Source organism: Saccostrea cucullata, unplaced genomic scaffold (genome assembly GCF_032062105.1).
Source record: "Saccostrea cucullata isolate Sc308-1 unplaced genomic scaffold, CSIRO_AGI_Scuc_v1 ctg1, whole genome shotgun sequence".
Classification (NCBI taxonomy): Eukaryota; Metazoa; Mollusca; class Bivalvia; order Ostreida; family Ostreidae; genus Saccostrea; species Saccostrea cuccullata.
This window is the reverse complement of record NW_026920581.1, coordinates 339,281-352,944: the sequence shown is the minus strand read 5'-3', so window position 1 is coordinate 352,944 and position 13,664 is coordinate 339,281. Positions and strand designations below refer to the sequence as shown.

General features: G+C 33.4%; 1 protein-coding gene across 1 annotated transcript in view; it reads left to right on the top strand.

The window, feature by feature from the left end:
• Positions 1-13,664, top strand: part of LOC134252059 (sodium-dependent serotonin transporter-like) — a 234,793-nt gene that overhangs the window by 194,977 nt on the left and 26,152 nt on the right. Inside the window, exons 2-4 of the mRNA XM_062734499.1 lie at positions 4,435-4,738; positions 8,546-8,680; positions 12,379-12,652. Of these exons, the coding sequence (XP_062590483.1) occupies positions 4,561-4,738; positions 8,546-8,680; positions 12,379-12,652 (587 nt within the window). The 5' untranslated portion in view covers positions 4,435-4,560. The remainder of the gene's footprint in view (positions 1-4,434; positions 4,739-8,545; positions 8,681-12,378; positions 12,653-13,664) is intronic.

Below are 13,664 nucleotides of genomic sequence, written 5' to 3'. Positions count from 1 at the left end.
ATTTTATTCCAATTTGCCTCAAAGTTTCGAATTCTTCGGCTGAAGGAGGTAAAAATTTGTTCAAATGAAGGTCAATTTCTTCTTCCAAGGGGAAATAATAAAGAAAAGACAAAAAATAGGAAGGGGTCATTCAAAGGTTTTCTTCTCAAGAACCATTTAGTCATAAGAAATGAAAGCAACGTGAAAGCTTCCTTAAATATTTTGGATTCAAGTTTGCTCAAATTATGGTCCCTTTGAATAGGGTGTGGCCAAAATTGGAGATCAAAATTTAATATAGGGGTTTATGAGTAAAACATTAAAAAGCTTTAAAGTCTTCTTCTGAAGAGCAGCGGTGTCATCGATAACAGCAGAGTCATTGACAGTCATGTATAAACAGAAACAGACGTCAGGTAGTGTAGAATACAAGATTCTTTTTTGTGCATGATAATGGGAATAGGGCTACCATGAGGGATTAAATATTTGTAGTGTTGGCAAATCGGACGATTTTTAGTAACCGGTTACTCGCTCAATCTTCCGATCGAGTACCCGGTTACTCGGATGATTTATTCATATGTATCATTTATCTCATCTTTTACTCATCAGTTCCAATAAAACACAAAGGTTTTGTGAATTAACTTTATTTATAAACTTAAAAAGAACACACACGCAATATCTTGAACTTTAAATATAATTATAATCAAAAAATTAATTTAATCAGTAGAAAAACAAATATTCAATGTTTCACGCTATTTTACAATGGCGTTCATCAGTTTTACTTTTCAACCCCCGATATATGTCAGGATCAATGAGAATAATCATTTAGAAGTTTGAAGTCACGGTAACTCCAATTCACATTAATTACATTTCACAGGTATGGAATCAGCTGTTCTTTTAAAATACTCCCAAGCTATAAATGTACATGTCTTTGGCGGCATCTCGTTAAATTATTTAATGAGATAATTATAACTTGGGTCTTCAAAACTTGTTTAACCTGCTAGAAATCAAAGCTATCAATTAAGTGTGAAAACCAATCAATCGTATTAGTGAAACCATAGATCATTAAGTCTAACGGTAGAGAAAATTGGCTGCATTTCATTTCCGGAATTTTGAGTAATTATCAACTTTTCATTTCCGACATTTTTTAGTTTTCATTTCCGACATTTTTTTTGTTTTCATTTCCGACATTTTTCAGATTGTACCTTTAGTAACAGATTTGAAGACTTTACCTATGAAAAATCTAAAGGAAAACATATAGTTTTTTGTAAATTTATCAATGAATCAACTGTAGCAAAATGAACACAACTACCTTAATTAAAGTTTGAGAGATTGACTCAATGTTTACTGAATTACTCTGCGCAGATGTAAAGCAGAAAAAATTAAGTTCTGTGTAACAAGTGCATTATCAACCGGAGTAAAAACTGGATAAGAGTACATCAAGTGTCTTGGACAAAAGTTTGGTGCTGTCACTGACATTTACTTAAGTGCACATTAGCCTAAATGAGGGGAAGAAGTTGTATGTTCATTGAATTCTTTAACCTAGACTTATATATTGCTACTTGTATGCATATATGTATATAATAAATAGATTTTTTTAAAAATATATTTTAAATAAATATTTTGCAATAAATACATTTAAGATTTCATTTTCGCTGACTAGGAAAACATTAAATTGCTGCACAGGTAAATTCCGGAAATGAAAACAAAATTATGTCGGAAATGAAAACAAAAAATGTCGGAAATGAAATAAAAAATTGTCGGAAATGCTATGCAGATTTCCGGAAATGAAATGCAGCGAGAAAATTAGAGAAATGTTTATTTGTACGCTTATAAACAAACTAACATTTTATTTTTTAGTTATTTACCATACAAGATGCATTTTATCCGAGTAACCGAATAGCAATTTTACTAACCGATACTCGCATCGTTCGACGGTTAACCGGTTAACCGGGTACTCGTTGCCAACACTAAATATTTGAATACTGAATTACCCTTGGGGGTGTAAATTTGGAAAAAAAAATTATCAAATTCTGCTAGGTTACAACAGAGGAATTACTGTGGGTAATGATATGCCAGCCTAGTCATTTTTCCAGTCATCGTAGGAGATGGGGAAGGAACAGAATTGGGGATAAAATTCTATATAGGAATAAGAGAAAATCTTATTCTTGTTTACGTATTTCTATTTTATTTACTCATCAATTTACAGGGGACAATTGCAAGGTGCATAAATATAATAACTATTACAGAGTTCTCAACAAACTATTAAATGCATGTGATAATAGTCTAGCCATTTACGATGGGCTCAAAGTTGATATAGCCTAAAAAAAACTCTTGATACTCCTTTGACCATTACGGTCCATGGGCCTCTTGTATTCTTTAAACTGAACAAAAGTTTCTTTCCGTGTTTTGCACAAGGTTAATTTTTTTAAGTATTTGTTGAAATCGATGTGACTTTGATAAATTTTTTTGCTCAGTTGGAATTTTCACAACAAAAATACATCATGATTTTAGTTTTTAGGTCACATGGTCACTCAGGTGACCTATAGCTATCCGTTTTCGTCCGCCAGCATTCGTCGTTCATCGTGCGTGATTATTTGAGCATTTTTTGCTTTTTCTCTGAAACCAATTTTGCCGTATGGCATCTATGGGTAAAGGGAAACAACAATTTTGAATGACATGGTCTCTGTCCTCTTGGGGTCTGAGGCGTGGAGCCAAAACCTCTAAAATAAATGCAATCTTTTAACATCTTTTTTACTCCAGGACATCAAGCAATCAAACTGTTGGCATGATTGTAATAAGCAATGAGTCCTCTACCAAAATTATGAAATTCATGACCCAGGGTCAGGGGTTCTGGTCCTAGGGTGGGGTTATTTATACATTACAATAAGCAAGGATATTTTTACCAGATATTTGAAATTCTTGGGCAATATTGTTTCGTCTTTCAGTTAATTTCTTTTATACTTTTTATGAATCCTTTACAATGTTGTGTTTTACATATTCACTCAAGTGACTGTTTAGGCCCTAAGGCCTCTTTTTACATGGTATAATATAAAAAAATGTGAGATAGCTTCATCCTTTAAAATGGAAGAGCACGTTAAAACAAAGATTGGATGAAAACATTTCAGAGAATCCCGTGTAATTACTTTTCCTTTTGTGGGGAAGTATAAGAAAGACCCATATAATCTCGTAATTTGAATATTTATAAGGGATTTGAGAATATGGCGCATGACTGGTCAATATTTGGCTAATGAGATAAAATGGAAAATCTGTTGATAATAGCTACACAGGAGAAAAACAAGTCGCAAACTAAATCTTAACGAATGAGACACGGTTATTTTACACTCTATGATATCTTCTCTTTTCCTTTTAATTAATGGATCTTAAATATGAAAATAGTCGAAAGATTCAGATTAATTTTTTATTGTTCACTGAAGTGTTGGGGAAAAGTAGTTTTATTGGTTAGAAAGATAATATATATAAACAAAGCTGTGTAAATGTGCCCTGTTCCAGTTAATTAATTTACTCATCTAAAAGAAGTAAAATGAATGATGTTGGGAGTCTTAGGCTTTATTTTATGTATTTTAAAGGGCATGGGTTAGTGCTGTTTGTAATAGTGCGCCTGATTTGTGATCTGAAGGTCCCGGTTCAATTCCCTTCCGCCTCACGGGTCTTTCGGGTAAGACCTTAAAACGAGGTAACTTGTTCGGGAGGCGTTTAAACGACAAAAAACCCACACTACTCAATGGTTCTGAGTTCCAAGCATAGCCTCTCTGGTATATGGTGACGAATAAACGGTGTATATATTAAGTGAAATATTCTGGAGACGAACAACAATAATTCATTATATTAGTTGAGAAAATTCTGAAATTCTATATTTACAATATATATTATATACTTGTATTTTCCTAAACTCTGTATCATTTTTTCTTAAGATACAATAAAAAGATTTACGCAATACGTCTTGGTTTCTAGTTAATTTAAAATTGTTTTCCAAGACAGAAGAACCGTTATGATTTCTTTCAAGAATTCAAATTTCTTCTCTATTTCCAACATATCCTAACCTAATAGAGGGTTTAAGTTATCTGCAATTTGTTCTTTGGCGTAATAAGGCAATCAAAATGTATGTAATACATAAAATATGTCAGTTTAGATCGCGCCTGGTTAAAGATTCTTGGCATCGGATAAAAAAAGGCTGCCTGTGTCAGTAACTAATTACAGCCTTATTCCAGTTCTCCTATTCCCCAAATCTCATGAATACACATTTTGCTTATTTATAATACAACTTGTCGCGAGTTCGTATGAGTATACCATCATACGGGCAACTACAACGACAGCAGAACATTGACACAAATGGTTCAGTTACGAAAGGCAGCGATACTTCAAAACGATCTTAACATTTCTTTGCGTGATTTTAATCATATAAGTTTTATAATATCTAAATTAAAGTACCATTATCAGCGACTGTGTTAAAAAGATAACAATGTCAAAACTTTCGCTGTTCTTCATCTAAGTTAAGAGGATGATGACGTTGTTTCCCTGGAAAAGGGAATAGTTTTTATACGGAAATCTTTTTGCAAGTCTAACATGGCTCCTGGCGGGACGGCTCTTGTTGATGGAGTAGCGATTGTTGAGAAGACTAAACAGGCCGTTGAAAGGGAGAGATGGGAGAAAAAAATTGAATTCCTGTTAGCAGTTGTGGGGTTTGCCGTTGATTTGGGAAATGTCTGGAGATTTCCGTACATTTGCTTCAAAAATGGTGGAGGTAAGTATTGATGTTGCTTATAAACAATTTCAAACATACACCATCTTTATTCACAACTTTTACATTCTAACTATGTATTAGGTATATATCCGATGTAGTTGTGTATCATAAGATGAAAAGTATCATAAATGTACATGTGAAAGTGTTATATCAATAAAAAAAAAGTGACCTTGGACCGGACCACTGGAAAACGCAGACCCCCCTCTCCCTTGGAAACGCGGATTTGTGTTAAAATTGTTATGAAAAGTCGAGGTTTGTAGTACTGGAAGTCAACGACGACCCCCCCCCCCCCCCCCCCGAATTTTTTGAGCGAGGTTTCCTTTATTTTATTTGCTTGGTAAGAAATTTCTGGTTTGGATTTTTTTTTGGACTGGGGTGGACCCCCCTCCCCTGGAAAAAAATCCTGGATCTGTGCCTGTTTTCTTTTATTGTGTAACAGAGTTTAAAAGTGGCTATGCGTTGTATATAGTGAGGCCACGCTGGAAAAAAACCCTTTAGCTCATTCGGTAGAGCGTTGGATTTTAAATCTGAGGGTCGTGTTTGTGGACTTAATCGGTCATAATTGTAAGCAAGTACAAATTGTACGTCGGGTTCGTTGCCACGATGCTTTCAGTAAGGAAAATACAATTTTTACCGATAAATTTATAAGAAACATATACATGTACTTATGTACTACACATATAGTATAGTCTTTCGTTTTTCCTATACTTATTTATACACCTGTCATTAGAGAAGTTAAGCATTTGACCGTGTACGTCTACTTGTACGTGTAAACCTCGAAGTGATTTTACACGTACGCGTAACTTTGTTATGTTTCAGCAAGGCACTTTGCAATCCATTTGTATCAAATAAATCTATGACTTAAAATAAAAAAGATACATTGGATGTTCGTAATAAACTCTCAACTTCATACTAAATGCCGACTGAAAAATATTTATTCTGTAGTTTGAGTTTAAGAAGCTACAAGTTTTCACCTACGTGTACTTGCGAATCTACACGTTGTGTACAACTTGTAGAATTATGCGGTATGCAAAACTGATGACGTAAATTGCATTAAATTAGGGGATTTGCCTAGTTTCGCATACACATAGACGTACATGGTCATCTGCTTAACCTGCCTATTAACTCGTCTTCGCTGTCAGTATGCAATACATTTAAATTGATTACTACGTACACTGTAATTAAATGCCATTTGTTGAATTATATAATCCTTATATTAATAAATATTAGTGGCTTCCCCGGCATCAATGTGTTTCTGATAATTTCCAAGCATACTTTGTTCGTTTTTAACACTATTGTTTTTTTTTTATTTATATAACATCATTTGTTGAAAAACTATTTAATCAAATAAACCGTTAATTACATTGTTTACAATTATTTCTTGATTAAAATAAATGTAGCAAAAGGGAGATAACTCTAAATATTTCATGATGTTCTAGAAGCTTTCGTCAATATTGAGATTCGTGATTGACGAAAATTATATGAACTTTTCGCTTTTTAATCGGTTATCACAACTATTTTCTTTTATATCATTTAAATCAAGTTTTGATTGAATAATTCAGTGATGACATTTTATGAAATTAATAATCGATTGTTTGTGTTGTCAGTTTCATTACAATTTGCCAGTAGCTTAGATCCGCCAACCGGAAACGCCACCATACTCACGTTCATGCTATCTTATGGCTGTTTTTAGAAAATTGAAGTAGACTTTTAATTTTATGTACGATACTTACTATCCGAGTGAAATCTAAATATAGTTTACGGACATCATCTTGTATGTAGTGTAGCATTAGAGGAGTAAGTAAGAACTCTGGTGCACACGTTTTGGGGCTTATTTGCAAAATTTATTAATTTATAAGTATAGATATGGCTAATGTATCCTCGTGCTCTCTAAACAAAAATGTCTGATGACCCTTTTTCTTCTTTGCTTGTCAAGAAATTTTTTGTAGTTGAAAGTGCCTCCAACTGAAAGTATATCGGCTGTGCCCCCCCCCCCCCTTCCGCCAACCAACTGAAATTGCTTCCTATGGGCCGGTTTTTCGGAACAAGCCACAAAAGGGGATTGCCTTAAGCAAGAACATAATTATTATATAAGGGAAAATTCTAAGAAGATTCAGTTGTGAAAATTTAAGGTTTAGAATGACTTTTATTTTCGTTTAAAGGAATTTTGGTTATGACAGTAAGTGAATAAAGAAAACAACAAAAATTATTCGGAAAGAAAGACATTGATTTTTATTTTTAATGTGTACACTGTATTACATGTTAAGCATACATTGTATCTTTGGTAACTTGAAATGAATTGTTAAAATCTTTGTTTAAGTGTTACAGTGTATCTAATTGATGATATTTGTGAGTCATTGTACAGTGTATCTAATTGATGATATTTGTGAATCATTGTACAGTGTATCTAATTGATGATATTTGTGAGTCAGTGTACAGTGTATCTAATTGATGATATTTGTGAATCATTGTACAGTGTATCTAATTGATGATATTTGTGAGTCAGTGTACAGTGTATCTAATTGATGAGGTTTGCGAGTCAAGGAAACGAACGACCTCAATATTTTATTGCTTGTGCTTTTGTACGAGAATGAAAATTGAAGAGGCTTTGCAAAACAAAATTTTGAAGTTGAGCTTTATGTTTAAATTCAAACATTTCTAATGGAAACCGGTCTAGTGGTAGGGTGCCTAGTGGTAGGGTGTTTACTTCGTGATCGGAAGGCCCGGGTTCGATTTATTTAAAGTCACCTAAGTAAACTCAGGTGACCTATTGCTATCCGTTTTTATCCGTCGTCGTGCGGTATGCGTTCTTCAGCTTCTTCTCTGCAACCGCTCAACCAATTTCAAACAAATTTGGCATTAAGCATCTATGCGTCAATTTCATGCTCCCTACCCCCATGGGCCTTAGGGGTGGGTCCAAAACCACTAAAATTAATGCGATCTGTAAAAATCTTCTTCTTTACTCCTGAACATCAAGCAGTCAAACTGTTGGCATGATTGTAATCAGCATTGAGTCCTCTACCAAAATTGTGAAATTCATGGCCCTTGGGTCAGGGGTTCTAGTGCTAGGCCGGGGCTAAATAGATTATATAGTGAAAATGCATTATTTCTTGAATTTGTTGAATAAAGCTGCCTCTTCCTAAATTGTGAATTTCATGGCCCAAGGGTCAGGGGTTCTAGGGCGGGGCTATATAAATTATATAGTGAAAATGCATTTTTTTTTGAAAAACTTTTTCTTTACACCTGGGCATTAAATATACTAACCAAGTACATAGTTATGATGAGCAAGTAAGTCTTCCAAAATTGTGAATTTCATGGCCCCTGGGTCAGGGGTTCAGGTGTTACGGCGGGCTCTATCGATTATATAGTGAAAATGCATTAATTCTTTAAAAATCTTCTCTGCTCCTGGGTATTAAACCAATGAACTACATGTATGTACTACATAGTTATGAAGAGGAAGTGCGCTTCTTCCAAATTTGTGAATTTCAGGGCCCCTGGGTCAAGGTTCTGGTGTTTGTCAGGGCTCTAATGATTATATAGTGAAAATGCATGAATTCTTTGGAAATCTTTTCCTTTGCTTCTGGGTATTATGCCAATGATCTAAGTAAATATTAATTCCATTATGCACAAAGGACAAAATACCCTCCTCCACTTCGTGACAACTCTCCTGCAAGGAGATAATAAATCAAAATATGAAAAAAATTGGTTGATGTGAGATATAATAATGTTGCGTTGATCTCATTTGTATGACAATGAAATCACATTGTTAAAGAAAACAAAACGTGTTCTCTTTATCTTTTCGTTCAGGTGCCTTCCTCATCCCTTACCTTGTCATGTTGATCTTCTGTGGATTGCCCCTGTTTTACATGGAACTGGCTTTAGGCCAATTTCAAAGATGTGGTTGCCTAACTGTATGGAATCGAATATGTCCCGCATTTAAAGGTATGTATTCAAGGTTCCCGTATGACAAGGGAAATCAAATATTACCAGTATGTAAAATTAATTCCTTGTAATCTAATACAAGGAAATCTAAATCTAATCTAAAACAACGACACTAATATAATTACGAATAGAATAAACATGTATTTAAAATAGTCATGATTTGGCTTTCAATCAAAAAGATACAAATATACTCAATGAACATTATCAATCTTTTGTTTAAAGAATTGATATTTTCTTTCCATTTATAGAACTCTTCAAGCTAGAAGCGCGTTTAAGTCTTCTGACGGGGATAGCCATATTATGCGGTAAACAAGTAGGGCTGTTTAAAAAAAAAATTACCGTCTTTAGCAAAACCCTTAAACAGTAAACTGATTTACACCTATCAGGCCGAATAATTCTTGAGAATTTCTTGATTTTTTTTTTGTGTATTTCTTAGCTTTTTACTGGCATTAGCCCTACCACGGTTGTCGCTCGGCTTAATCAAACAAGAAAGGGGAAAAGAATAAATACAAATTGTAAAGCTTTCAGGCAATAAAAATCAAACTTTATTTACAGTGAAATAAAAATCTTTTTAGTTATTGCTATAAAAATAGGGTGTTATTTAGAATTAATTTCTGCCATTTTCATTGTTCATTTTGTCATGTTTTTTACGATTGAAAATCATGAAAAATTGTTGAGTCGTACGAAAATTAGATCATCACAAAATTAAATCCATTGCCTTGAACAGCATTTCAACCAATGAAATAATTGAAATTGATTTTTCATGATACAATTTCTACCAATCACAAAAGACAGGAAGTGCAAAGTCCAAAGACTGTAAAAAAAACTTCAGCTCAATATTACCGTCTTCCAGTCTCAATCCTACTTTGAACGTTTAATGTATTTGTCATTCCAATTAAAAATTAGAAGAACTAACAGAAGTCTGCTAGAAAGCAAAAACCTTTAATTCATCATCTATTAATAAATTAAATTTAAAAAGTTAGATTCCAGATCATCGCTAAAACATACATAAATTATTTACTTCCCAAAACAGTAAACATTGGTATTAACATTAAAGATCGTATACGGATTTAGATTCGGACCACCTATACGTAAGTCTTTCAAGCTGTTGATATTTCAATTTTTCAATGTTTAGTGTCATACATTAAAAAAACATATTCAGTTTTACAAATAACCTTTTTTCCAGGTCACCTGAGTCACTCAGGTGAAGATTGCTATTGCTATCCTTTTTATCCTGCGACGAGCCAAACTCAGCCAATTTTTACTTACATTATCTGAGAATAAAGGGAAATAAAAATGGTTAATTTCATGGTACATGATGTGAACCCATTGAAATAAATGCAATTTTTATAAATCTTCATTTTTACTCCTTGACATCATATAAGCATTTAATCTGTTAGCATGATTGTAATGAGCATTAAGCCCACTACTAAAATAAGAAATTCGTGGCCTCAGTGGTCAAGGATTTTTGCAGGAACGTGGGTCATTGAAGATTATATTTATAGTGAAAATAAAATCTTCCAAAAATCTACTCTGCTCTTGTTGACCCTGCAGACTACTCGAGAACATAGAAATCTTTCCAAAATTGTTGAATTCCTGGCTTTAGAACCATGAGCCCTTATACTGAGCGAGGTTCTACGGGTTCTGTGAAAAATATCTGAAAAAAAAATCTTTTTAGCTAGCTATTCCAGGGTATAAGAATGCAATATGCTTCTTCCAATTTAATAAAAATTCAGGCCCTTTGGTCCGGGGCTTCGGAGTAAGGTGGGATTCTATTGTTCATTTAGAAAAATACAATAATTCCGTGAAAATATTATTCTCTTCTTCTGGGCATTTAGTAAACAAACAATATGAATGGTTAGTGAAAATGCACTATTTCATCTAAAAACTTACATTCGACTATGGCAAGCCCTTTTGCTTTTTATTCGGAAAATAAAATTTATTTAAAATAATTACAGAGATATCTCTCATTTTAGAGAGATATCTTTTAAAAAATAAGAATATCTCCTAACTTCAAGAGATATCTCTCATTTTTAAGAGATATCTCTAAGAGAAAGAGCTATCTCTTAAACTGAGAGAGATATCTCATACTTTGAGAGATATCTCTTTTTAGAAGAGAGACATCTCTTCCACATGAAAAGATATCTCTTTCTACTTGAGAGATATCTCTTTCGTGAAAAGAGATATCTCTTAACGTTAAAGAGATATCTCTTTCATCTAGAGAGATATCTCTTTTACTTTTGGAGACATCTTTTCAAGTTAAAGAGATATCTCTTATAAAGTTAAAGAGATATCTCTCTTCGTTTATCTTAAGAGATATCTCTCACTGTGAAAGACATATCTTTCAAAAGTTCTAAAAGAGATATTTCTCAAGCAAAAAGAGATATCTCTTTATTGCAAAGAGATATCTCTCTTCTTTATTTTTATTTAAATTCTGTTGGAAATGACCTCTCCCTTAATTTACCTGATGTAAGCTTTTTATTCACGGAAGTACATTAAAGTATTTTTAAATTTCGACATATTCATAAAATTCTTCATTATAGCTTTACTTAACATGACGACTAATTCAGTGTTGTCTAGATTTCAAATTAGTACTACTTGATTATTTCATAAGCTGAGAAAATTCGGTCCGTTACTTTTGAGATTTTATGCTTACTTTCGTTTTCCTGGATATAAAACTTTCCTCATTTCTATCAAAGAAGTTGCCAGTATTATTTGTTGTTTCAAACAAGGGATTTAAAGCATTTTTTCTACATAGTATATATAATATTCTTGTATTGCATGCAACTCAGTCTTTTTTCTTATAACAGCGAAATTATTCCAGAGACTAAATTTTTATACTTCCTGTTTCGCTTTTGTTTTAAAGGGGAGAATTAATTATTTTATTTAAAGAATGACTTGAAAAGAGATATCTCTTTCATTAAAAGAGATATCTCTTTAGCTTTGAAAGATATCTCTTTTTGAAAATCTGAAGAGATATTTCTCTAACTAAGAAAGATATCTCTTTTAACCTTGTTAAAGAGATATCTCTCGCTTAAAGAGATATCTCGCTAGCTTATAAAGATATCTCTCTAAATAAAAGAGATATCTCTCTTACAAAAAGAGATATCTCTTCCGTTTAAAGAGATATTTCTCTATTAGTCAAAGAGATATCTCTATTAGTCAAAGAGATATCTCTATTAGTCAAAGAGATATCTCTATAAGCTAAAGAGATATCTCTCTTTTTGAAAGACTTTTTTTATTTCACGAATAAATAGTTAAAGGGCTTGCCATATTCGACACATCTACGTGTGTTGTATTTAGCAGAAAAAATAAGTATGTATTACTTTAAACAATTTGAAGTCCATGCCCCCAGGGAGGTGTAGTAGGGCTCTATTGATCATTTAACGAAAATGCATTTATTCTTTTAAAAAAACTTTACTTCTCCCTGCTCTAAGTTCATGGTTATGACCAAATAATTATCATTGATAATCTGAATCTGGATTCGATATGGTCATAAAATATTTTCAAATTAGCTATACCTAATCTGTAACTTTATTTAATTATCTAAAGGCATACAAATAAAAAGTTCCCAAAGCAACCTACTGTCCTTAATTAGTAGTATTGTACCCAGATTTTTATCGTAAGGGTACATAAATACATTTAGGATTCATTTGCAATATATTGGATGCTGACCGTTCTTTAAAAATTATTTTCAGGGATAGGATTCGCCATCATTGTCATAGCAACCTACATTTCATGGTACTACAATACGATCATTGCTTGGTGTGTGTATTATTTCTTCTCCTCCATGCGCGAAGACGTACCCTGGAAGACCTGCAACAATGAATGGAATTTACAAGAACAGTGTATGAGATATCCAACCGACGACAGACTGAATGAGACCACCCAGTTGTTTTGTTACCAGGGTGCAAATGCCACGTCGTGTATCTTCAAAAACCAAACCCAGACCCCGACAGAACAATATTTTGAGTATAAGAATCATTAATCACAACTTACATCATATCTGATTTTTTTATGCGCCCGGATTGATAGATCCGGGGCGTATATTGTTTTTGTCCTGTCTGTCTGTTTGTCTGTTTGTTTGTCTGCAAACTTTAACCTTCGCCATAACTTTTGAACCATGAAAGATAGGGACTTCATATTTGGTATGCCTACTACACTAATTAAGTTCTTTCAAATGACACCAAGGTCAATGACCTTGTGACCTTGACTGTGACATGTATGCTAAAAATAGTTTTTTCGTACCTTTGCCATAACGATTCAACCATAGAAGATAGAGATTGCATTTTTAGTATGCATTTTCCACTAATTTCTTTCAAATGACACCAAGGTCAATGACCTTGACTGTGACCTTTATGCTAAACATAGTTTTTTCGTACCTTTGCCATAACTTTTGAACCGCAAGAGAAAGAGACTTCATATTTGGTATCCATACTTCACTAATCAATTTCTTTCAAATGACACCAAGGTCAATGACCTTGACTGTGACATATATGCTAAAAATAGCTTTTTAAAAAGAATTTTGTTGCCGACGGGCGCATAGTGTTTCACAAACACATCTTGTTAAAAATAAGTAATAAACTGATAAAGATGTAACCAATCACTAAATTTTTATGCTCCCCTTCGAAGAAGGGAGAGCATATTGTTTTGCCGCTGTCTGTCGGACGGTCGGTGGGTGTGTCGGTCCACCATCAGTTTCCTTTCATTTCCTTTGCAGAGGTTGTACATATTGAAATGAAATTCCGTAAACAATGTCTAGGCCAGGTTCTGTATATTGAAATGAAATTCCGTAAACAATGTCTAGGCCAGGTTCTGTTTTGGGTACGATCTAGCCATTTTAGACAGAGTTATGCCCCTTGGACTAAGAAAAAATTCCAATTATTTGCAGTTTCCGTTGATTTTCTTTGCAGAGGTTACACATATTGAAATGAAATATGATACACAAATTAATCTAAGAATATCTAAGTCAAGTTTTGTTTTG